A 24137-nucleotide genomic window follows, 5' to 3' on the forward strand; every position below is an offset into this window, starting at 1 on the left:
GTTTTTTTTTTGAGACAGGGTCTTATTCTGTCACCCAGGCTGGAGAACAGTGGCGTGACCTCGGCTCACCGCAGCCTTGAACTCCTGGGCTCAATGGATCCTCCCCGTCAGCCTCCTGAGAAGCTGAGACTACAAGCAAGCACCACCATGCCTGGCTAACTTTTTAAATTTTTTGTAGAGATTGGGGTCTTGCTATGTTACCCAGACTGGTCTCAAACTCCTGACCTCAAGCGATCCTCCTGGCTGGGCCTCCTGAGTCACTGAGATTACAGTGTGAGCCACTGTGCCTTGCTTCATATCCTTTTTTCTTAAACAGCTATGCAGTATTTTATTGTGTGAATGAACCAGTCTATTGAATGAGGTGAGAGGTGCTATTCTGCCAGCAAAACCTTACAATACTTTGTGGACTATTAGTGATGCACATGCAAAAGGTGTCATTTTCTTAAACACAAAAATCCACAGCAATAAGCCTGCATTCCCATCTGAAAATGAAATCTCCGAGGCCAAAAAACCACTTACCTTGACTTTTTCCTCTAACTTTCCTAGGCGAATGTTGCTTTTTATGACTTTGTTAAGCACTCCATCCTTCTCACTTTCTAAACATTTTGCCTAAGGAGAAGGGTGATAAATGGGCTCTCAGTTTTACAGAAAAATTGAAATAATGAACAATTATTTTGCGAAGAGTGTTACTACTACTGCTCACAAGTAATCTTCATTCTGCAACCTGTCCTGACTCAACCCCTTCCCTGCCCACTGTGTGAGGGCCTGGGCCTCAGGCCAACAGATGAGGATGGGCAGGAACAGGGCATGTGGGGTGCCCTGCTCTGCACAAAGAGAAGAGTTCCAGCCCCACAGACCAGGGGAACAGGAGAGGCTGCAAAGGCTTCCAGAATGCATCTCTACTCTTATGGAATCTATCTTTCCTTCAATCGCATCCAAGGAATAAGTGCGAAGAGGCCAATCAACTCATAATTTGACTCATTTGAACAATTTCAAAATTAAGGATAACGTAATATGAACACACAATGCCGTTTCTCCAAGCCATACATGAAGGGCAATACATCCAGGAGAGATGACATCATTTGAAGTCAAATGATTTAAACTAATATCCAGGTTGGACATGACCTGCTACATTCTATAAATTAACTATTTCAGATGCTAAAATAAAATAAGTAATGGTGAGCATTCTTTCCAAGGTAGGCTAGTGGTGACAAGTTTGATTTTCCAGAAGGAAAGCTAAGTCACAGAGAAATTGCTCCAGGTCACATGGAAAATCCACCCTAGAAGCAGGATTTAAAAAGCTCTCAGGCCAGGCTTGGTGGTGTGCACCTGTAGTCTCAGCTATTCGAGAGGCTGAGGCATGAGAATGGCTTGAACCCAGGAGGCGGAGGTTGCAGCGAGCTGAGATCGTGCCACCGCACTCCAGCCTGGGCAACATAGTGAGATTCTGTCTCAAAAAAAAAAAAAAAAAAAAGATCTCAGTACCTAAGACTATTGTGTCTCCCACAAAAATGTGATAAATGCAAGATGGTGCAGTCATACTTGGGGACACTGAAAGTGATTTTTGTTTTTATTTATTTATTTATTTATTTATTTATTTATTTATTTTTTGAGACAAAGTCTTGCTCTGTCACCCAGGCTGGAGTGCAGTGGTGTGATCTCAGCTCACTGCAACCTCCACCTCCTGGGCTCGAGAGATTCTCCTGCCTCAACCGCCTGAGTAGCTAGGACTACAGGCGCGCGCCACCATGCCCAGCTAATTTGGGGAAAGCGAAAGTGATTTGTAGCCAGAGGTCATCAGCAGAAACTTCCCAAGGCAGAGTGGAGTCCTCCCACTGTTGGTGTATGTACAGGGTTGGGTGCGGGCTCTCACGAGGTCCTGGAGACCAGGAAGGGGTAGGGCAGGAGTACATGGCTCAGTCCTAGGACAGGGCAGAGACTGGCAGAGCAGCCAGTAACACCCCTGGACCTGGCTACAGGGGCTGGCCTAGGCACTCCCAGGGTCAAGGGGCCTGCAAGGCCGTAGGGATGTGTCCACTCCAGACCTGGCTACACAGGACCAAGAGCCCTGCCCAGACATCCTGGCAGCTCCCATGCCTCTCTCTGCATGGACAGCGGGTGTCTGCTTGGACACAAAAGTTCCTGGTGACAGGTGGAGCCAGGATGGAAGAAAGCAGCTCTCCCACATCCTACATTTCAGCTTTGACTCTGAGGGGCCTGAGGATTCTAAACTTGACAGCCAGGCCATGATAAAGGTCAAGGCAGGAGAAGGGAACACATTTTACTAACAGTTTGTCGGCTCAACGAGTAACCTTTAAATATCAGGAGGCAGTAAGTGGCCTCCATTTGTATTTCTGTCCTGGGCCCACAAATATTGGGGGTGGGCCGAGAGGGGAGTGTCTGAGGGTCTGGGAGGATCCTGGCTTCATCGTGGAAGCCTGTGATACTCCCTGGCCCATGTGAGAGGCATGGGGCCTGCATCCCAGGGACCAGGATTCCCTGCACATCCTGCCCTACAAACAAGACGGCTTTGCATTTACAGTGGCCTGAACATGTGGTGGGCAGGTTCCCAGGAAATCTGTGGATGAAAGGGTTTGTTCGGCCCTTTAGATTTTTCAGCAAGCTTTCTCTTGCCCTCTCCATGTCCCGGTGAGGAAGGCCAGCACACACAGCGGAAGGGAAAATGGGAACTTAATGCTACCACAGAGAGTGCCAGCGTTCGGCTGCCTTTCAGAGGGGCAGCGCTGGGCCAGACACTTTGAGTGCCTTCAAGCCTCCATCCATGCGCGTCAAAGTCAAATTGCTTTCTCGAAGGCTCTGGAAAGGACTCAGAAGTCACCAGTAAAGTATGGCCAGACTGATCACACTCTTATCAGCAATTATTGTAATTTAAAAAACTGTTTTCAGCCGGGCACGGTGGCTCACGCCTGTAATCCCAGCACTTTGGGAGGCTGAGGCACACAAGGTCAGGAGATCGAGACCATCCTGGCTAACACAGTGAAATCCTGTCTCTACTTAAACTACAAAAAATTAGCCAGGTGTGGTGGCACGTGCCTATAGTCCCAGCTACTCAGGAGGCTGAGGCAGGAGAATCGCTTGAACCCAGGAGGCGGAGGTTGCAGTGAGCCAAGATCGTGCCACTGCACTTCAGCCTGGGTGACAGAGCGAGACTCCATCCCAAAAACAAAAACAAAAACAAAAACAAAACCTGTTTTCAGGAGGAAGGCTCAGGGTGGCTGGCTGGAGGCACAGGATGTCAGATTCCTCCACACAGGAGAACCAAAACAGGAGTCAGTCATCGCACAGAGGACATCTAACAGAGACCACAGGAACTCGACAGGGGAGGGCTGGGCGGCACCCGCCCAATGAAGGAGAGGGAGATGACAGCCCAGATGGGATGGGTCTTGGTCGGGAGCCTGGAGAGGCTCCCCTGTGTGGGGAAAGGGTGAGAGAACCCCAGGGGTCCACATTCTCACTGCACACTCCTGTGATCCCAGCCCCAGGGGAGCCCCTCAACTCCTGCAGGCCCTGAAACTGGTGCAGCATGCTCCCTGGAGTCTGTGAGACCCCACTGCTCCAGAGAGGGGGCTCACGCTGGGTCCCACACTGACCCAGGTTCCAGGCAGCTGCAGCACAGTGGCATCATTTTGAGAGTCCAGCCCCCACCAGACTGCATCCTGCCCTGGGACCCAGCAGCCCCTGCATCTCCACATCCCTGGAGTGCCACGGACGTCCCCCCACATGTACCCGGAAGGGTGAAGCAGCAAGGTGCCAGGTGGACCCAGTGGAGCAGTGGGTCCCCAGCACTTTACCCTACAGTGTCCTGCATACCCAGGAGAGTGTGGTACAGTGCACTGAAAAGGCTGCCCATGGGAGCAAGGGAGCCAAAGCAAGTGCTCCCTAATCCTGAAACCTGCCTGCCTGGGGCCCCTGTCACTAACAGCAACCCCACCCCCTCCAGCCGCAGAGCCCTGCACACGTGCATGTACCCTGAAGACAGGCTTCCCCTGCCCAATGCCTCCATTGCCAAAGCAATCCAAGCACACCACCCAGGGCCTGGGGATCATCCCATCCTCTTCACCACAGCCTGCAGGGAGTGTCCTACCATGTTGGTTGCCCCAGGCGCGCACACACACACACACACACACACACACACACACACACCCCAATACAAAAAATTAAGAAGAAGTGACTGTTACACTTGATTTGCAGAAATCAATGAAAGGACATAAGAAACATGAAAAAGCAAGGCAATATGACACCTCTAAAGGAACATAATAATTCTCCAACAACAGATTCCCACAACAACAAAAAGAAATGTAGGAAATGCCTGAAAAAGAATTAAAAATAATGATATTAAAGAAGCTCAATGAAATATAAGAGAACACAAATAAACACTATAAAGAAATCAGAAAAACAATTCAGGATATGAATGAGGATTTCACCGAAGAGACAGATATAAAAAAGAACTAAACAGAAATCCTGGAACTGAAGAATTCAATGAATAAAATAAAAAATACAATAGAGAGCTTCAGCAATAGACTAGATCAAGCAAGAGAAAGAATTTCTTTTGCTTTTGAAATACTCAGTGAGATGAAAGAGAGAGAGAGATAGAGAGAGAGACAGAGAGAGGAAGACAGAGAGAGAGAGAGAGAAAGAGCAAAAGAGAGAAAAATTAAAAAAAAAAAAAAGAGGCATGCCTCCTGGTGTTCCAAGGGGTGAAAAGAAGTTTAATGGCATAAAAAACCTACTCAACAAAATAAGTTGAAAACTTCCCAAGTCTAGCAAGAGATTTAGAAATTCAGATATAGGAAGCTCAGGTTCCTAAAAATGTCTTCTCCCCATGATATTATAGTCAAACTGTCAAAAGTCAAATACAGAATTCTAAATATATATATATATATGTGTGTGTGTGTGTGTGTGTGTGTGTGTGTGTGTCTAGTTACATATAATGAACTCTCATAAGACTAACAGCATATTTCTTTCTTTTTTCTTTTTTTTTTTTTTTTTGAGATCGAGTCTCACTCTGTTGCCCAGGCTGGAGTGCAGTGGCACTATCTCAGCTCACTGTAGCCTCCACCTCCTGGGTTCAAGCAATTCTCTGGCCTTAGCCCCCCAAGTAGCTGGGATTACAGGCATGTGCACCACCACACCCAGCTAATTTTTGCATTTTTAGTGGAGATAGGGTTTCGCCATGTTGGCCGGGCTGGTCTTGAACTCCTGACCTCAGGTGATCTGCCTGCCTCAGCCTCCCAAAGTGCTGGGATTACAGGTGTGAGCCACTGTGCCCAGCTAATAGTGTATTTCTCAGAAGAAATCTTACAGGCCAGGAGAGAATGAGATGATATATTCAAAGGGCTAAAAGAAAACAAAAACAAAAACAAAAAAAACCTGTCAGCCAGCCAAGAATACTATACCCAGCAAAGTTATCCTTCAGAAATGAAGGAGTAAAGACTTACAGATAAGCAAACACTGAGAGAATTTGTCACCACTAGACCCATCCTACATTAAATGCTTAAGGGAATCCTACACCTGGAATTGAAAGGACGGTATCTACTATCATTAAAACACATGAAATGATAAAACTAACTGGTAGAGCAAGCACACAAATGAGGAAGAGAAAGAACCCAAATGTTATCACTATAGAATAATGAGATAAATAAGAGGAAAAAATGACATACAAAACAACCAGAAAACAATCAACAAAATGATAGGAGTAAGTCCTCGCATATCAATAGTAACCTTGAATGTAAATTAATTAAATTTTCCACTTAAAAGATACAGACTGGCTGAATAGATATCAGAAAAAAAAAAACAAAAAAACATGATCCAACTATGTGCTGCCTACAAGAAACACATTTCACTTGTAAAGATCCATACAGACTGAAAGTAAAGGGATGAAAAAAATATTCCATGCAAATGGAAACCAAAAGCAAGCAGGAGTAGCTATACTTGCATGAAATAAAAACAAACTTTAAGTCAAAAACTGTGAAAAGAAGGTAATATTATAATAATAAAGGGATAAATTCAATAAGAGGACATATACTCTAAACATATATGCACCCAACACCACAGCATCCAGGTATATAAAGCAAATATTATTAGATCTAAAAGGGGAGACAGACTACAATATGATAATAGTTGGGGACTTCAACACCCTACTGTCAGCAATCAGATCATCAAGACAGAAAACTAACAAAGAAACATTGAATTTAACTGCACTTTAGACAAAATGACCTAATAGACATTTACAAAACATTTCATCCAATAACTGCAGAATATACATTCTTATCAGATATAGAACATTCTCTAGTATACACTGTGTGTTAGGCCACAAAGCAAGCTCAACAAATTTAAAAATACTGACATCATGTCAAGTATCTTCTCAGACCATAGTAGACTAAAACTAGAAAGCAATAACAAGAGGAACTTTGGAAACTGTACAAACATATGAAAATTAAAGAATATGTTCCTTAACAACGATTGGGTCAATGAAGAAATTAAGAAGGGTATCAAAAATTTCTTGAAACAAATGAAAACTGAAACACAACATACCAAACACAACATACCAAAACCTATGGGATACAGCAAAAGCAATGCTAAGAGGGAAGTTTATAGCAATAAAAGCCTGCATCATAAAAGTGGAAAGATTTCAAATAAACAACCTAATGATATACCTCAAGGAACTAGATAAACAAGAACAAACAGAAGCCAAAATCAGTAGAAAGAAAGAAAAAATAAACATCAGAGCAGAACTAAGTGAGGCAGGGTGAAACGTTCTTATAGTCCCAGTGACGCAGGAGGCTGAGGCAGGAGGATTGCTTGAATCCAGATGTTCAAGGTCAGCCTGGGCAACATAGTGAAAATCCACTGCTAACAAACTGAAAACCTAGAGAAAATGGATATATTTCTGGACAACATACAACCAACAGAGGCAGGATAAGTAAAGTTATGATACCATACTGACTTGTCCCCTTTAGTGAAGCCCCACATGCTCCTTTTGCAGTGGGCTCCTTTCATGTGCACCCTTGTATGTCAGCACCTAACTTATCTTAGCAAGATAAGTAGTCCCACACGATCCCAGCCAACTACCAGGTGGTTACACGTTCCTGATACCCAATATGGCCTAGGAAAAAGAACAAAAATCCCTTAATCATAATGTAGTTTCCCCAATCTCCAGCCAATCAACACCAAAAGCTCAAGAAGCTATTAACTACCAATTCCTGCCTGGACAGGGCTAAAGATATCTGCAGGGTCCTGCATGCACAGCTAGGCACAAAGTTTAGCTTACGGTGACCTTTTCCTCATTTTAATAGTAAAAAACATACCCTAGGTGGAGGTTTTATATGCTAATTATACATGTGATACATGTCAGAGCATGTGCATGCTGAGTGCATGCACCAACCATAGGTCCACCTTTGCACATTTGACCTCACCAATACTTTATGAATATGCATGCACAGCTCCTGTAAAGGGCATTCCCTTAAAATATTAGGGTCTGTCTCTTCCTCTGTCTCTCAGAGTGACTTCTGCTTTGCAATAGACTTCTTCACCTGCTCTTACTTTGGACTAGCTCTCAAATTCTTTTGTGCAGTGAAGTCAAGAACCCGAACTGGCCCATCAACAACACTACCAAGATTGAATTAGGAAGAAATAGAAAACTTGAACAGACCAATAACAAATAATGAGATTGAATCATTAATAAAAAGTTTCCCAACAAAGAAAAGTCCAGGACCAGATGGTTTTTCTGCCAAATTCTACAAACCTTACAAAGAAGAACTAATACAAATTATCCTCAAACTATTCCAAAAATATTTAAGAGGAAGGAATTCTCTCTAATTCTTTGAGGCCAGCAATACCCTGATACAAAAACCAGATAAGGCCACAATAAAAAAAGAAACCTACAGGCCTATATCCCTAATGAACACAGATGCAAAATCCTCAACAAAATACTAGCAAACCAAATTCAACAGCATATCAAAAAAATAATATGCCATGATTAAGTGGGATCAAGAGATGCAAAGACAGTTCAACATATGCAAATCAATAAACATCATAGATCACATCAGCAGAATGAAGGATAAAAACCATATGAGCACACCAATGGACACAGAAAAAATTGGATAAAAATTCAACATCCTTCATGATAAAAACACTTAATAAACTAGACATAGAAGGAATATACCTAACATAATAAAGGCCATATATGACAAACCCACAGCTAACATCATAGCGAGTAGGGAAGAGCAAAAAGCCTTTCCTCTCAGAACTGAAACTAGTTAAGGATGCCTACTTTCACCACTCGTATTCAGCACAGTACTGGAAGTCCTAGCAAGAGGAGTCAGGCAAGAGAAAGAAATAAAAGTCATCCAAATTAGAAAAGAGAAAGTCAAATTGTTTCTCTTTGCCAATGACATGATCTTATATTTAGAAAAAACTAGACTTCACCAAACGACTCTTAGATCTGATAAAAAAAAAGTTTAGTAAAGTTGCAGAATACAAAATCAATGTATAAAGATCAGTAGTGTTTCTATACACCAGTAATGAATTCCCTGAAAAAGAAATCAAGAAAGCAATCCCATTTACAATAGGTACAAAAAAATACCTAGAAATAAATTTAACCAAGGAAGTTAAAGATTTCTACAAGGAAAACTACAAACACTGATGAAAGACAATGAAGCTGACTCAAACTAATGGAAAGACATCCCATGATCATGGATTCGAAGAATTAACATCATTAAAATGACCAGACTCCCCAAAGCAATCAGTAGATTCAGTGCAATCCCTATCAGAACATCAATGACGTTTTTCACAGAAATAGAATAAACAATCCTACTTTATACATATGGAACCAAAAAGGAGCCTGAAAAGGCAAACCAGTCCTGAGCAAAAAGAACAAAGCTGAAGGTATTACCCTACCTAACTTCAAAATATATTACAAGGCTATAGTAACCAAAACAGCACAGTATCAGTACAAAATCAGACACACTGGCCAGTGGAACAGAATAGAGAACCCAGAAATGAACCCACATATTTACTGCCAACTGCTTTTCAACAAAGGCACCAAGAACATACATTGGGGAAAGGACACTCTCTTCAATACATGGTGCTGGGAAAATTGGATATCCATATACAGAAAAATGAAATTAGATCTCTATTTCTCATCATATGCAAAAAATCCACTCACAATGGATTAAAGACTTAAATGTAAGACCTGAAACTATAAAACTACTAGAAGAAAACACAGAGGAAGCACTCCAGGACTTTAGGCAAAAATTTCATGGCTAAGACCCCAAAAGCACAGGCAACAAAAACAAAAATAGACAAATGGAACTATATTAAACTAAAAAGCTTCTGCACAGCAAAGGAAACAATCAATAGAATGAAGAGACAACCTGTTGAATGAGACAAAATATTTGCAAAATATTCATTCAACAAGAGGCTAATACCCAGGATATACAAGGAACTCAATTCTCTCTCTCTCTCTCTTTTTTTTTTTTAAGGAACACAACTCTTAATAGCAAATAAACAAACAAACAAAAAAAATCCCATTAAAAAGTGGGCAAAGGATCTAAATAGACATTCCCCAAAAGCAGACATACAAATGGGCAACAGGCAAATGAAAAAAATGCTCAACATCACAAATATCACAGAAATGCAAATCAAAACCACAATGAGATATCATCTTACTCCAGTTAGAATGGCTATTATTAAAAAGACAAAAAATAACAGATGCTGATGTTAACCTAAAATAATCAAAAGGGTCAGAATCTAGTTTAAAGAGAGTTTATTCAAGCACAAAGTTTGAGGACAGGCCACCCAGGAAGTAGATTCCGAAGCACAGAAGTCTGTGTTCTGAAGTGCACAAGTTTGGAATGGCTAATAGGACCACATGTAGGAAAGCTTAACAGAATTTCAGTGTCTTTCTATGTAAGACTGAATGCATAGCTACAACAATCTAATTAGTTGAGGTGGTCTTTTTCTTTCAGGAAAGGTATATTTAACATTCCACATTGAAGATGTAACAGTCATGGGGTCATGGGTGCCATCTGGTCTTAGGTAGAAGAACAATAAAGGAAGCAAGCAGTTCATCTTTACAGATGAGTGACTGGAAGGAGGAGAAGGTCTGGTCTCTGGTATCTCCTAGTCATTTACAAAACAACAGCAATGAAGAAGAGAACTAATCTGTAAGAAGCAGAATAGCAAACAAGCTACATCGCTCAGTCTCCAGGGCTTAACTTCCCCCTTTGCATAATACATTTAGAGGGTCCTGAAATTTTTTTTCTTTTCTTTTTTAAAATTGAGACAGGGTCTTGTTCTATCACCCAGACTGGAGTACAGTGGCATGATCGACCTCCTAGGCTTAAGTGATCCTTCTTCCTCAGCCTCCTGAGTAGCTGAATCCACAGGCATGCACCACTGTGCCTGGCTAAGTTTTTCATTATTTGTAGAGACAGGTTCTCCCTATCTTGCCCATGCTGGTCTCAAACTCCTGGACCCAAGTGATCTTCCCACCTCAGTTTCTCAAAGTACTGGAATTACAGGAGTGAGCCACCATGCCTGGCCTGAAATTCTACTTTATTTTATTACACTGATGAGGATGTGGAGAAAAGGGAACTTTCATACACTGTTGGTGGGAATGTAAATTAGTACAGCCATTATGGAAAACAGTGGAGGTTCCTCAAAAAACTAAAAACAATTACCATATGATCCAGCAATCCAACTACTGGGTATTTATTCACAGGCAAGGAAATCAGTATATCAAAGGGCTATCTACACTCCTATGTTTATTGCTGCACAATTCACAGTAGCAAAGATATGAAATGAACCTAAGTGTCCATCAATGGACAAACAGATAAAGAAAATATGCTCTGTTTACACAATTAAATATTATTTGGCCATATAAAAGAACAAAACCATGTCATCTACAGCAACACAGATGGAACTGGAGACCATTATGTTAAGTAAAATAAGCCAGACCCAGAAAGATAAATGTGGCATGTACTCATTCATATGTGGGGGCTAAAAAAGTTGACCTCATGGAGGTGGAGATTATAATGATAGCTACCAGAGGCTAGGATGCATGTAGGTATGGGTGTGTTTGTGGGGAGCTGGGAGGCAGGTGGCAGAATGAGGAGAGGTTGCTTAATAGCTATAAGCATACAGTTAGATAGATGAAATAAGTTATAATGTTCGACAGCAGAGTAGGTTGACTCAAGTTAACAACAATGTATTGTATATTTCAATGTAGCTAGCAATGAGGACTTGAAATGTTCTCCACACCCAGAAATGATAAATCTTAGCTAAGTGCAGTGGCTCACACCTGTAATCCTAGCACTTTGGGAGGCCGAGGTGGGCAGATCCCTTGAGGCCAGGAATTCAAGACCAGCCTGGCCAATGTGGCAAAACCTTGTCTCTACTAAAAATACAAAACCTAGCCAGGTGTGGTGGCATGTGCCTGTAGTCCCAGCTACTCGGGAGGCTGAGGCACAAAAATGTCTTGAACCCAGGAAGCGGAGGTTGCAGTGAGCTGAGATCATGCTACTGCACACTCCAGCCTGGGTGACAGAGTAAGACTCCATCTTCAAAAAAAAAAAAAAAAAAAAAGATAAATGCTTGTGGTGATGGATAGCCCAAATACCTGACTTAATCGTTATGCATTCTATGCACATTACAAAATATCACATGTACCCCCATGTATGTATGTAAATATATTTAAAATATTTTTTAAAATGTAAAAATATTATGCATTAATAAAAAGATACAATTGTTTAAAAAGAAAAAAATGATTTGTAACATTTTTTGAGAATGGTATCTCAAGACTGGTTTAATTAGCATTTTTTTTTTTTTTTTTTTTTTTTTTTAGGGACAGAGTCTTTCTCTGTCTATCAGGCTGCAGTGCAGTAGTACAGTCATAGCTCACTGCAACCTTCAATTCCCACACTCAAATGAACCTCCTACCTGAGCTTCCTGAGTAGCTGAGACTACAGGTGCATGCCACCACACCCAGCTAATTAAAAAATTTTTTTTTGTAGAGATGGGATCTCACTATGTTACCCAGACTGGTCTTGAATTCCTGGGCTCAAATGATCCTCCTGCCTCAGCTTCCTGAGTAGCTGGGACTACAGGCACACAGCACCATGCCAGGGTAATACAGTTGAAATTTTAAAATACAGATGGTTCTCGACTTACAACAGGGCTACATCCTGATAAACCCATCATAAGTCGAACAAACTGTATATCAAAAATGCATTTAATCCTGGCAATACAGCAGATGGTTTCCAACTTATGATGGTTCAATCTAAAATTTTTCAACTTTATAATGGTGTAAAAGCAATGGGCATTCAGTATAAATGGTAACTTCTTTATAAGTTGTAAGGAGCTCCTCAATTTATAATAAGATTACTTCCCAACAAATACATCATAAAGTCGAAAATTTCTAGGTGGAACCATCCATCCAGGAAGTGCCTGGATAAAGCTTTTAATAGATCATTTTTAAAAATACTCTTAAAATCACATTTGCATATTAACTTGCAGTTTACTTGATGTAACCTTCAGGAAACTTACCAAACACATAAGACTGTCACGTTCCTGGGTTATATTTTCTGCCAGGCCAACAAGGTTTGCCAGGTACTGGTGAGCAGACATTTCGTTCCCCATGGCTTTTTCCACCTGCTTTTTGAGGACCTCAATTTTCTTTTGAGATTTCCTAGAGAATTACCCCAAATGGTAGAATAAAAAACCCATTAGTTTACATGGCTAGGGCATGGTGAATATCTGTATTACAAAAACAGCAAGTATGTTAGTACTTAAATGCTATTCTTCAGCAACCTAAATCTTCTATTAAGTTTCAAGGTGAGAAGAGGTAACTGAATTTAATTTGAAACCAAGCATAATTAGTGACCCCAACTCAAATTAATAAGGGGAGTTGCAAATGTCTAACAACAAATAAGTTCTTTTTTTTTGAGACACAGTCTTGCTCTGTCACCCAGGCTGGAGTGCAGTGGCATAATCATGGCTCACTGCAACCTCCACCTCTCAGGTTCAAGTGATTCTCATGCATATATATATATATTTTTTTTTTTAAGTAGCCAGGGCTTCTCTATGTTGGCCAGGCTGGTCTTGAACTCTTGACCTCAAGTGACCTGCCCATCTCGGCCTTACAAAGTGCTGAGATTACAGGTGTGAGCCACCACACCTGGCCCATAGGCTCATTAAGTATTATCCTATTAACTTTCTGGCTCATGTTCTAAAAGGTACTTTCAAAAAAAAGATCCAGAAATTCCAAAGTAGACTTTTAGGAAATGGTTAGAAAAGAGCTCCTAGAACTTTGAATCTTAGGGTTATCAATATGACTATCAACCATATTTCAATTATAGACTTTAGAAATGTTGGTTAACATTGGTTAACAGAAACAATAGTTATTATAGTCTGATATCCAGTAATTTCAATTACCCTTTTCCATTTTATAGCCACTATTAGAAAAAGAAAAGATTAAAAGAAATGAAATGGAATATTCTTCATTTGCCTTTTTTTTTTTTTTTTTGAGACAGGGTCTCACTCTGTCGCCCAGGCTGGAGTGCAGTGGCGTGATCTCGGCTCACCGCAACCTCCGCCTCACAAGCTCAAATGATTCTCCTGCCTCAGCCTCCCAAGTAGCTGGGACTACAGGTGCGTGCCACTACTGCCTGGCTAATTTTTGTATTTTTGTAGAGACGGGGTTTTGCCATGTTGGCCAGGCTAGTCTTGAACTTCTGACCTCAAATGATCACCTGCCTCAGCCTCCCAAAGTGCTGGGATTATAGGAGTGAGCCACTGCACCCAGCCCATTTGTCTTTTTTAACTATTGAAAATAAAAGCAACTTAAAGAAAAAAAAAGACACAAACCTATTGATTTTCTGTGCTCGTTCAAGTTCGGCTTCCAGTGCTTTGTTTTGCTCTGTCAAGCTGTTCTTCTCTAGCAGCAGGCTCTTCTTCTGCACTTGCAGGACTGTCAGCTTCTCCATCAACTCCTCCATCTCAGCCCTTTCTTTCTCTTCTTCCTTCTGTAACTGGCTGAAGGACAAAAACATTACATGCTTGTATCCAGCACAATGAAGCTAAAATGGGGCAGTCACATATCGAGGCAGATGAGTGATAACAGTCCAGCCCTCCAGCCCCTGGGTGGGTCACTTGGAAGGCCTCTGTGGAAACATCTCCCCATCCTGGGCCCTAGAGGACCTGGGACCAGGCTGCTAGACCACGGCAGAGAGGGCGTGGCTGGGCACACACTGTGTGTGTGTCTGTGTGAGACACGGTCTCACTCTGTTGCCCAGGCTGGAGTGCAGTGGCACAATCATGGCTCACTGCAGCTTCGAACTTCTGGACTCAAGCGATCCTCCTACCTCAGCCTCCCAAGTTGCTGGGACCACATGCACACAGGATACCTGGCTAATTTTTGTATTTTTTGTAAAAATGAAGTCTCACTATCTTGCCCAGACTAGTTTTGAGCTCTTGGGCTCAAGTGATCCTCCTGCCTTAGCTTTCCAAAGAGCTGGGATTACAGGCATGAGCCACCACATCCGGCCACACATTTTTTTTTTTTTTATTATACTTTAGGGTTTTAGGGTACATGTGCACAATGTGCAGGTTTGTTACATATGTATCCATGTGCCATGTTGATTTCCTGCACCCATTAACTCGTCATTTAGCATTAGGTGTATCTCCTAATGCTGTCCCTCCCCCCTCCCCCCACCCCACAACAGTCCCCGGAATGTGATGTTCCCCTTCCTGTGTCCATGAGTTCTCATACGTCAGCCGCTGACACGTCAGCGAATCCCACAACAGTCCCCGGAATGTGATGTTCCCCTTCCTGTGTCCATGAGTTCTCATTGTTCAATTCCCACCTATGAGTGAGAACATGCGGTGTTTGGTTTTTTGTCCTTGCGATAGTTTACTGAGAATGATGTTTTCCAGTTTCATCCATGTCCCTACAAAGGACATGAACTCATCATTTTTTATGGCTGCATAGTATTCCATGGTGTATATGTGCCACATTTTCTTAATCCAGTCTATCGTTGTTGGACATTTGGGTTGGTTCCAACTCTTTGCTATTGTGAATAGTGCCGCACTAAACATACGTGTGCATGTGTCTTTATAGCAGCATGATTTATAGTCCTTTGGGTATATACCCAGTAATGGGATGGCCAGGTCAAATGGTATTTCTAGTTATAGATCCCTGAGGAATCGCCACACTGACTTCCACAATGGTTGAACTAGTTTACAGTCCCACCAACAGTGTAAAAGTGTTCCTATTTCTCCACATCCTCTCCAGCACCTGTTGTTTCCTGACTTTTTAATGATGGCCATTCTAACTGGTGTGAGATGGTATCTCACTGTGGTTTTGATTTGCATTTCTCTGATGGCCAGTGATGATGAGCATTTCTTCATGTGTTTTTTGGCTGCATAAATGTCTTCTTTTGAGAAGTGTCTGTTCATGTCCTTTGCCCACTTTTTGATGGGGTTGTTTTTTTCTTGTAAATTTGTTTGAGTTCATTGTAGATTCTGGATATTAGCCCTTTGTCAGATGAGTAGGTTGCAAAATTTTCTCCCATTCTGTAGGTTGCCTGTTCACTCTGATGGTAGTTTCTTTTGCTGTGCAGAAGCTCTTTAGTTTAATGAGATCCCATTTGTCAATTTTGGCTTTTGTTGCCATTGCTTTTGGTGTTTTAGACATGAAGTCCTTGCCCACTCCTATGTCCTGAATGGTATTGCCTATGTTTTCTTGTAGGATTTTAATGGTTTTAGGTCTAACATATAAGTCTTTAATCCATCTTGAATTAATTTTTGTATAAGGTGTAAGGAAGGGATCCAGTTTCAGCTTTCTACATATGGCTAGCCAGTTTTCCCAGCACCATTTATTAAATAGGGAATCCTTTCCCCATTTCTTGTTTTTGTCAGGTTTGTCAAAGATCAGATAGTTGTAGATATGCGCCGGCCACACATTTCTTTGATGGTGATGATCTAACCTCTTTTTCTCCCAGTTTTGGCTTATGTCTCTGTCTCTCTGTCTGTCTCTGTCTCTCTCTTGCTCTCTCTCTGTCTCTGTGTGTGTGTGTGTGTGTGTGTGTGTGTGTATACCCTATTCCTTCCAAAAAAATCTAAGATAGCTCTATTTTTTACATGGTTATAAATGCCAGATTTAAAAAAAAACCTGCTGAAACAATTTTTTCCATAATAATGTAATTATAAATACATGTTTTTAAGACAAAAGAAACAAAGAACAAAGGGGCACTTATTTTGTTGAACACCAGCTTGGGTTTTACCGAATTTGCATAGAGAGTAACTTGGGATAGGGGCGGCATCCTTTACCAGCACAGCAGGGATACACAACAATGTATGATTTTAAGATTTGTCAACTATAACTGTAAAACATACAAATTCCAGGATTCATTTCTTTCACTGAAAACTTATTTAACTATTATTTTATTGGATAAATTGTTGAACTGGATTAATGATAAAAGGTTAAAGAATGTTGAAAATACCGAGACTTCTGCCTGCAGCCAAGATAGAGTTACAGAGACCAGATTTACCCCTCAGCTAGAAAACCAGGCAAAACAGAAGAAACAACAGTTTTTGGACTTTGGACAACAGGCGAGGCAGGACTGTGATCCCGAAGGGAAGAGAAAACAAGGTGAGTGCTGCAACTGCTCCCTCCACCTTCCTGTCTGGCAGACACCTGCTGAGCCCAGGAGCCAGAGATCCAAGAACAGGGAGGTCAAGGCAGCTGGAATTTCCAGGGCAGGGCAGAGGGCGTTTCACGGAGGGAGAAAGGGCTCTGGAGATCTTGAAGGGTCTTCGGCTGGGTACTGATCTGTCCGTGTGTGAGAGGAAACTGCCTAAAGCCGAGGAAAGAAACACTACAAATAGTAGGCAGAATAATTTCTGACATGCACAAAGAACAGGAAATAGTTCATGCACCCACCAGTCAGAATGGAAAGGCCTTATAATAAAGGAGATATTGGATAGAATCCTTAGAAGAGTGTTACTGTCTTAGTAGTGGGGCTAACTTAGCCCTAAGACTAGAGGTTGCTTTGGGCCCACCCTAACAAAAGTCTGCTTTGAAATAATCCAGCTTAGCCAAGTGCAGTAGCTCACGCCTGTAATCCCAGCACTTTGGGAGGCTGAGGTGGGAGGATCCCTCGAGCCCAGGACCTCAAGACCAGCCTGGGCAACATAACAAGACCCTGTTTCCACAGAAAGAAAAAAAAAAAAAAAAAAGAAAAGAAAGTAAAAAAAATAAAGAAAGAAAGAATCCAATAATTCTCTAGTGGCTTAAGTGTGCACCAGAATGAAATGCAACACTATTTAAAGCAATGCAATTAGTCTAACATCCTGCAACATAAAATCTACACCATCCAGCACCCAATCAAGCACGAGAATAAGCAATAAAATATGATCCATGATCAGGAGGGAAAAAAATCAACAGAACAGATCCGGAAGTGAGAGAGATGATGGCGTTGGCAAACAAAGGTTTTTAGAAAAACATGCTCCTACATTTGAGAAAGAAGAGAAAAATAGCATGCTGGGGACAGAGATGGAGAACACAAAAAAGACTCAAATGGATCTTTCTTACAGAGATGGGAAAAATCATTACACAAAGTGAACAATATATTGGATGGGACTAACAGCAGATTAGATTGTAGAAGGATAGATTTGCGAAGTTGAAGACATAGTAATAGACACTGTCTGATTGAAGCCCAGAGAGAAACAAGTGTGGGCAAAAAGTGAACAGAACGATCAACAGGACAACATCAAGCAGTCCGGGAGAGGTGAGAGGGAAAAACAGAAGAGAATGTTCAAGAAATAATAGCTGAAAGATTTCCAAACTTGATGAAAAATACACACTGATAGCCCCAAGAAGCTTAATGAACTTCACGTAAAGAAACCATGCTGGCCAGGTGTGGGGCCCCCCACTGTAATCCCAGCACTTTGGGAGGCCAAGGCAGGAGGCTCCCTCAGGGCCAGGAGTTTGAGACCAGCCTGGGCAACATAACAAGACTCTGTCTCTGCAAAAGATTTAAAAATTAGCCGGGAGCAGTGGCATATGCCTGTAGTCCCAGCTACTCGAGAGGCTGAGGCAGGAGGATCACTTGAGCCCAGGAGGTCAAGGCCAGAGCAAGCAGTGATTGCACCACCGCACTCCAGCCTGTCCAACAGAGCCAGACCCTGTGTAAAAAAGGGTCTGAAAGAAAGAAATAAACCATGCTAAGACATATCCCAATTAAAATGCTGAAAAACAGTGACACTGAAAAATTCTTAAAAGAAGCCTCAGAGAAAATGCGCGTTATCTTCAGAAGAATACAGATAACCGTGACAGCAGATTTTCATCATAAATGATGCAAGCCAAAAGACCATGAACAGCCAGAATCTTTAAAACTCAATGGAAAAAAACCCACAAACTACCAAAAACCTGTCAGCTTGGAATTCTTCACCCAGTGAAATAATATAATCAATAAAGTTTCATAATTTTCCCAACAGAAGTACTGTAAATCTTTCCACATCTATTTGTGAAGCTTTGTCAATGGTTCCTTCTTTTTATTAAAAAAAAATTTCTCATCATGATAGCCTATCATTACCTTAGTTTCCAAAATAGCATTTTCTTTTTTTTTGAGACGGAGTCTTACTCTGTTACCAGGCTGGAATGCAGTGGCGCAATCTTCGCTCACTGCAACCTCCGCCTCCCAAGTTCAAGCGGTTCTCCTGCCTCAGCCTCCTAAGTAGCTGGGACTACAGGCGTGCACCACCACACCCAGCTAATTTTTGTATTTTTAGTAGAGACAGGGTTTCACCATGTTGGCCAGATGGTCTCAATCTCTTGACCTCATGATCTGCCTGCCTCAGCCTCCCAAAGTGCTGGGATTACAGGCATAAACCACCATGCCTGGCCCAAAATACCATTTTCTACACATCTTTTTCCTACAAAGAAATGCAATTTTTATAAATTTTCTGTTTTGAACAACTTTGCTAAAATCTCTTATTATTTTTAATGATTTGTAGATTTGTTTTCTACAGATAGAATTGCATCATTTATGAATAATGACACTATTGTTTTCCCTTTTTCCAAACCTTCTAAGTTTTTCATGCCATGTGTGTCAGTTACCACTTGGTAACCAGTGCTGTTAATGTTGTCAGAAATGGTGTCAGAGGGCAACCTTGTATTGTTTCCAATTTCAACAGGAAAGCTTTCAACATTTCACTATTTGGTGTGATCTTTATTGTAGTTGTATTTTTAAATGGAACTTTAGAATGTTAGAATTTAATAGAAGTTTTACATCTATATTTATAAGTGAAATGAAAAGTAATTTTCCTTTCTTATACTATCACTGTTGGGTTTTGGTATCAAGGTTATACTAACCTCATTAGATTAAGGAGCATTAATTCTTTTTCTGTTTCTAGAAAGGTTTATGTAAGACTAAAATTATTTCTTCCTTGAATATTTGTAGAGCTCTCTAGTGAGGTATCCAGGCCTGGAGTTTTCAAGGGAAGATTTTTTTTTTTTAATTCAATTCTTTTAATTGATTACAGGACTATTCAGGTATTCTTCTTCTTGAGTCAGTTTTAAGGTAAGTTTTTCAAATAATTTGACTATTTCGTCTAAATTTTCAAATATATTGACGTAAATTATTTCTAGGTGCACACAAATTTAAATTTGTGTGAATTCTACTTGGTAAATTGGGCCTTTTATTTCTGTGAATCATCCTCTTTGCTTAGTATTTTTGTTTGTTTGTTCTGTTTGAGACAGGGTCTCACTCTGTTGCCCAGGCTAGAGTGCAGTGGTGCGATCACTGCTCAGTGCAGCTGCAAACTCCTGGGCTCAAGTCATCCTTCTGCCTCAGCCTCCTGAGTAGCTGGGATTACAGACGGTGAGCCATCACACCCAGTTAATTTTTAAATTTTTGGCAGAGACAAGGTCTCCCTATGTTACCCAGGCTGGTCTTGAACCTCTGGGCTGAGCCACCATGCCTGGCCTAAGCAGTATTTTTTACCTTAACATCTATACCTTGTTAGAGATCAAGATTTACCATCTCTATTTTGGTTTGTACTTGAGTAGTACTGCTTTTCCTGCCCTTTTACTTTTGACCTTTCTCTATCCTCATGCTTGGGACATATATCTTAAAGACAACACAGTTGCGCTTTAGTTTACACTGTGACATTCTTTGTCTTTTAACTGGGGTATTTTGTCCATTTAGTGTATCTACTGCTGGTATGCTTGGCTTTAAATCTAACATTTTACTTTTTGTTTTCTATTCTCCCCTTGCCTACCTTTCATTTTCCTGCTCTTATTTGGATTATTTTTTAATCATTCTTTTTACCCCCATACTAGTTTAAAAGTTATATACATTGTTTCCAGAAATTTCATCATGTATATTTTCAAATTATAAAATTAGTCAACACTTTTATCCTCTTCTAATGATATAAAGACTTTAGAACACAAACTCCATGTGCCTTGTGCCTGATTATATGCTATTATTATTGTGCCTTTTAATTTTATGTATTCTTAAATCCCCAAAAATATTATCATTTTATAGACTCAGTGTTCATCACATTTATCTATATATTTACCACTATCATTTACTTTCATTTTACTTCCTTCTTGCTTCTCAGGCATCCTGCCTTGAATCAACCATCCCCTCCTCAGGGGCCTCCCTTGAACACTGTATCTAAAGCACTCCTCCTGATTGCAAGTCTCTCTCCATCTTATTATCCTCATATATAGATATATATATATAAATATTTATATATAAATACTAATAGTTGGCCAGGCGCGGTGGCTCACGCCTGTAATCCCAGCACTTTGGGAGGCCGAGGCGGGCGGATCACGAGGTCAGGAGATCGAGACCATCCTGGCTAACACGGTGAAACCCCGTCTCTACTAAAAATACAAAAAATTAGTCGGGCGAGGTGGCAGGCGCCTGTAGTCCCAGCTACGTGGGAGGCTGAGGCAGGAGAATGGCGTGAACCCCGGGGGGCGGAGCCTGCAGTGAGCCGAGATCGCGCCACTGCACTCCAGCCTGGGTGAAAAAGCGAGACTCCGTCTCAAAAAAAAAAAAAAAAAAAAAACTAATAGTTACATATATAAATATATATACATACATATAATATAAACAACATCTTTAAGAGTAAGAATTAATTTTGGCTATTGGGTGTTTCAGTTCTAAAAATTCTATTTGTTTCTTTTTCAAATCCACTATGTCATGTTTTGTAGTTCCCTGAAGAAATTTTGGAGCTTCTCTGTCTCAAACTCCTGGGCCCAAGAGATCCTCCCGCCCTGGCCTCCCAAAGTGCTGGGATCACAGGCTTGAGTCACTGTGCCTGGCCTCACCCCAGGACTTTCTTAAAACCCTCCCAGATGAAATGAAACACTTTTATTCCCTGTGGCTTAAGGAATAAAGACCAGGGGCCAGGCGTGGTGGCTCATGACTATAATCCCATCACTTTGGGAGGCCAAGGCAGGAGGGTCACTTGAGACCAGGAGTCCAAGACCAACCTGGGCAACACAGCAAGACCCCATCTCTGCAGAAATACTTAAAAATTAGCCCTGCATGATGGCGTGTGACTACAGTCCCAGCCACTGGGGAGACCGAGGCAGGAGAATCGCTTGAGCCTGGAGTTCAAGGCTGCAAGTGAGCCATGATTGAGCCACTTCACTCCAGCCTGAGACAGGATGAGATCATATCTTAAACTAAAATAAGAGAATAAAGACCACACATTTTAGTCTAACATTCTGAGGACAGTCCACAAATGCTTTCCCTCCAAACATGTCTGTGGTTTCTCTATATTTTTTTTTGACAGATTCTCACTTTGTCGCCCAGGCTGGAGTGCAATGGCATGATATTGGCTTACTGCAACCTCCACCTCCTGGGTTCAAGCCATTCTCCTGCCTCATCCTCCCGAGCAGCTGGGACTACAGGCATGTGCCAACACACCTGGCTAATTTTTGTATTTTTAGTAGAGACAGCATTTCACCATGTTGGTCAGGCTGGTCTTGATCTCCTGACCTCAAGTGATCTGCCCACCTCAGCCTCCCAAAATGCTAGGGTTATAGGCGCATGCCACCACACTTGGCCAATTTTTGTAATTTTAGTAGAGACAGGCTTTTGCCATGTTGGCCAGGCTGGTCTCGAACTCCTGACCTCAACTGATCCACCTGCCTCAGCCTCCCAAAGTGCTGGGATTACAGGCATGAGTCACCGTGCCCGGCCCCATTTTTATCTTTTCTACTGTATTTTGACTGTACTTTTTCTGTTTAGATATGTTTAGATACACAAATATTTACCATTGGTTTATAGTTGCCTGCAGTGTTCAGTACAGTAACATGCTGTGCAGGTTTGTAGCCTAGGAACAAACAGCTCCACCATCTAGCCTCAGTGTGCAGGAGGCTATGGCATGTGGCTTTGTGTGAGTACACTCTGTGATGCCCACACAATGATGAAATCACCTAATGATGAGTTTCTCAGAATATATCCCCATTAAGTGACACATGATTGTGTTTTGATAGCCCCCTAGATGTAAGTAAAGAAGGTATAAAAAGCTTTAAAAGGAGTCACTAATGGTGAAGGCAGGGGGAGAAATGACCATTTTAAAATAACAAAGATGCCACCAAATCTTTTTTCAGTGGAAATTGGAGAAAGACTTTTGTGGCTCAGAATGAACTGGCTGGGGAGGGAAAGCCTTTATGGCAGCTTTGGCTGAACGGCTTTGGGCTCAGAGTTTATAGGTGGGTCGAGGGTAGAGGAATGAGAAGGATAGAGCCGGGGATGTGACCCTAATGGGCTCTCCTGTGGAAGGGGCGGTGCTTGGATAGAGAATTTATAACATGGAAGAGGGGCAGGAATTCATCAGAGCTAGAATATGTGGAATTCCATGAAGACCTAGTGAAAAATAGACAAAATGAGGAGCAGGAAACTGAGTGTTTTTGTTTTGGCTACGGAAGCCGAGGACACCTTGGAGCTTCGTAGGGCAGAAGTGCCCTACGACAGCCTCCACTAGGGAGCCCCTTCTCATGTTGGCATCATAACAGAGATAGGCCACATGCAGAATACGCACTGATTTATCAGCAAAGCAGCTGCTGAACCAGCGCTCACAATGGGGGAACGTCTGGGGAGGAGTTTGGGAAAGGGTTATGCCTCAGGCAAAGGTGAGGTCATGAGGACAAGATTTTTGTGTAGGGATAAAAGGGCTCATTGAACTTGTACGGGGCAAGCCTCGAGGTGTGGTGTGTATGTGTTCTTTCGTCTACCCTGGTTGAAAGGAAGGCAAATAATGGGTATTTTGTCTTGCTTTCTCTGCCCATTGGCAACCCTGCATGGAAGGAACAGTGATGCGGGAAATGGCACAAGCTCATGTTCCTGGTGAGCTGCCAGTTGGCTTTGGATTGGACTGGCGGTCACACCTGGAAGCAGAGATGGCTGTCTTTGCTTTTACTATTTTCTAGAAAGATTGGGCTTACTCAAGATGAAGGTGGGAGAAAAACAAGGTGTCAACCCACTTCTCTAAGGAAATTTAGCAAACTTTTGGGGAGAACTAAAGATTTAAGGGGACAGGTTGTATCTACAAAGGGAAGCCTTTATCCTGGCTTTTGGGAGACCTGGATCATAAAGTAAAGCTGACCATTACATGCACCTTATCTATATACACAGAGGCCTGCTCAGCAGCCAGGGAGATGCCTGCACAGGTAACCACCAGGGCAGAAAATCCCTGAACTGACACAGTACACACCAAGTACCAGTAGTTCCTCTTCCTAAAATCAGAACAGATGACTAGATGTGAACAAGCAACAAGGGTCATTAGGTGTGATGAAAGAAATTGCAACATGAAAGAGAGATCCAGATAAGCAGAGAAGCTCAAGGGCAACTGAGATAACACAGAGGACTAAGGAGGTTTTAAAAGAACAAAATGCCATGAGAAAAGAAAGTACAGTCACTAAATAAGAGCCAGACTAAACATGATCAACAGAATTTAAAAAATATCACAAGGGCTGAAAGATATATTTGAGGAATCGAACTAAGGAAACAAATGATTGGGAAATGGAGAGAAAAGGTACTAGAAGTGGAGGACCCATCCAGGAGGTCCAGCCTTAGGTCATCAGGAACCTC

General features: G+C 41.8%; 1 protein-coding gene across 3 annotated transcripts in view; it reads right to left on the reverse strand.

Moving 5' to 3' along the window:
- CEP89 (centrosomal protein 89) overlaps window positions 1-24137 on the reverse strand; it is a 98589-nt gene that overhangs the window by 11683 nt on the left and 62769 nt on the right. For 2 of the 3 annotated variants that reach the window (XM_032170375.2, XM_058425626.1), the window contains exons 15-17: window positions 13888-14055; window positions 12568-12709; window positions 520-609 (exon numbers count right to left, since the gene is read on the reverse strand). In XM_032170375.2, coding sequence (XP_032026266.1) covers window positions 520-609; window positions 12568-12709; window positions 13888-14055 — 400 coding nt within the window. Of the gene's footprint in view, window positions 1-519; window positions 610-10128; window positions 10186-12567; window positions 12710-13887; window positions 14056-24137 lie in introns of those variants that run through there. The other variant, XM_032170377.2, reaches the window with a different exon arrangement.

Source organism: Hylobates moloch, unplaced genomic scaffold, assembly GCF_009828535.3.
Source record: "Hylobates moloch isolate HMO894 unplaced genomic scaffold, HMol_V3 SCAFFOLD_12, whole genome shotgun sequence".
NCBI lineage: Eukaryota > Metazoa > Chordata > Mammalia > Primates > Hylobatidae > Hylobates > Hylobates moloch.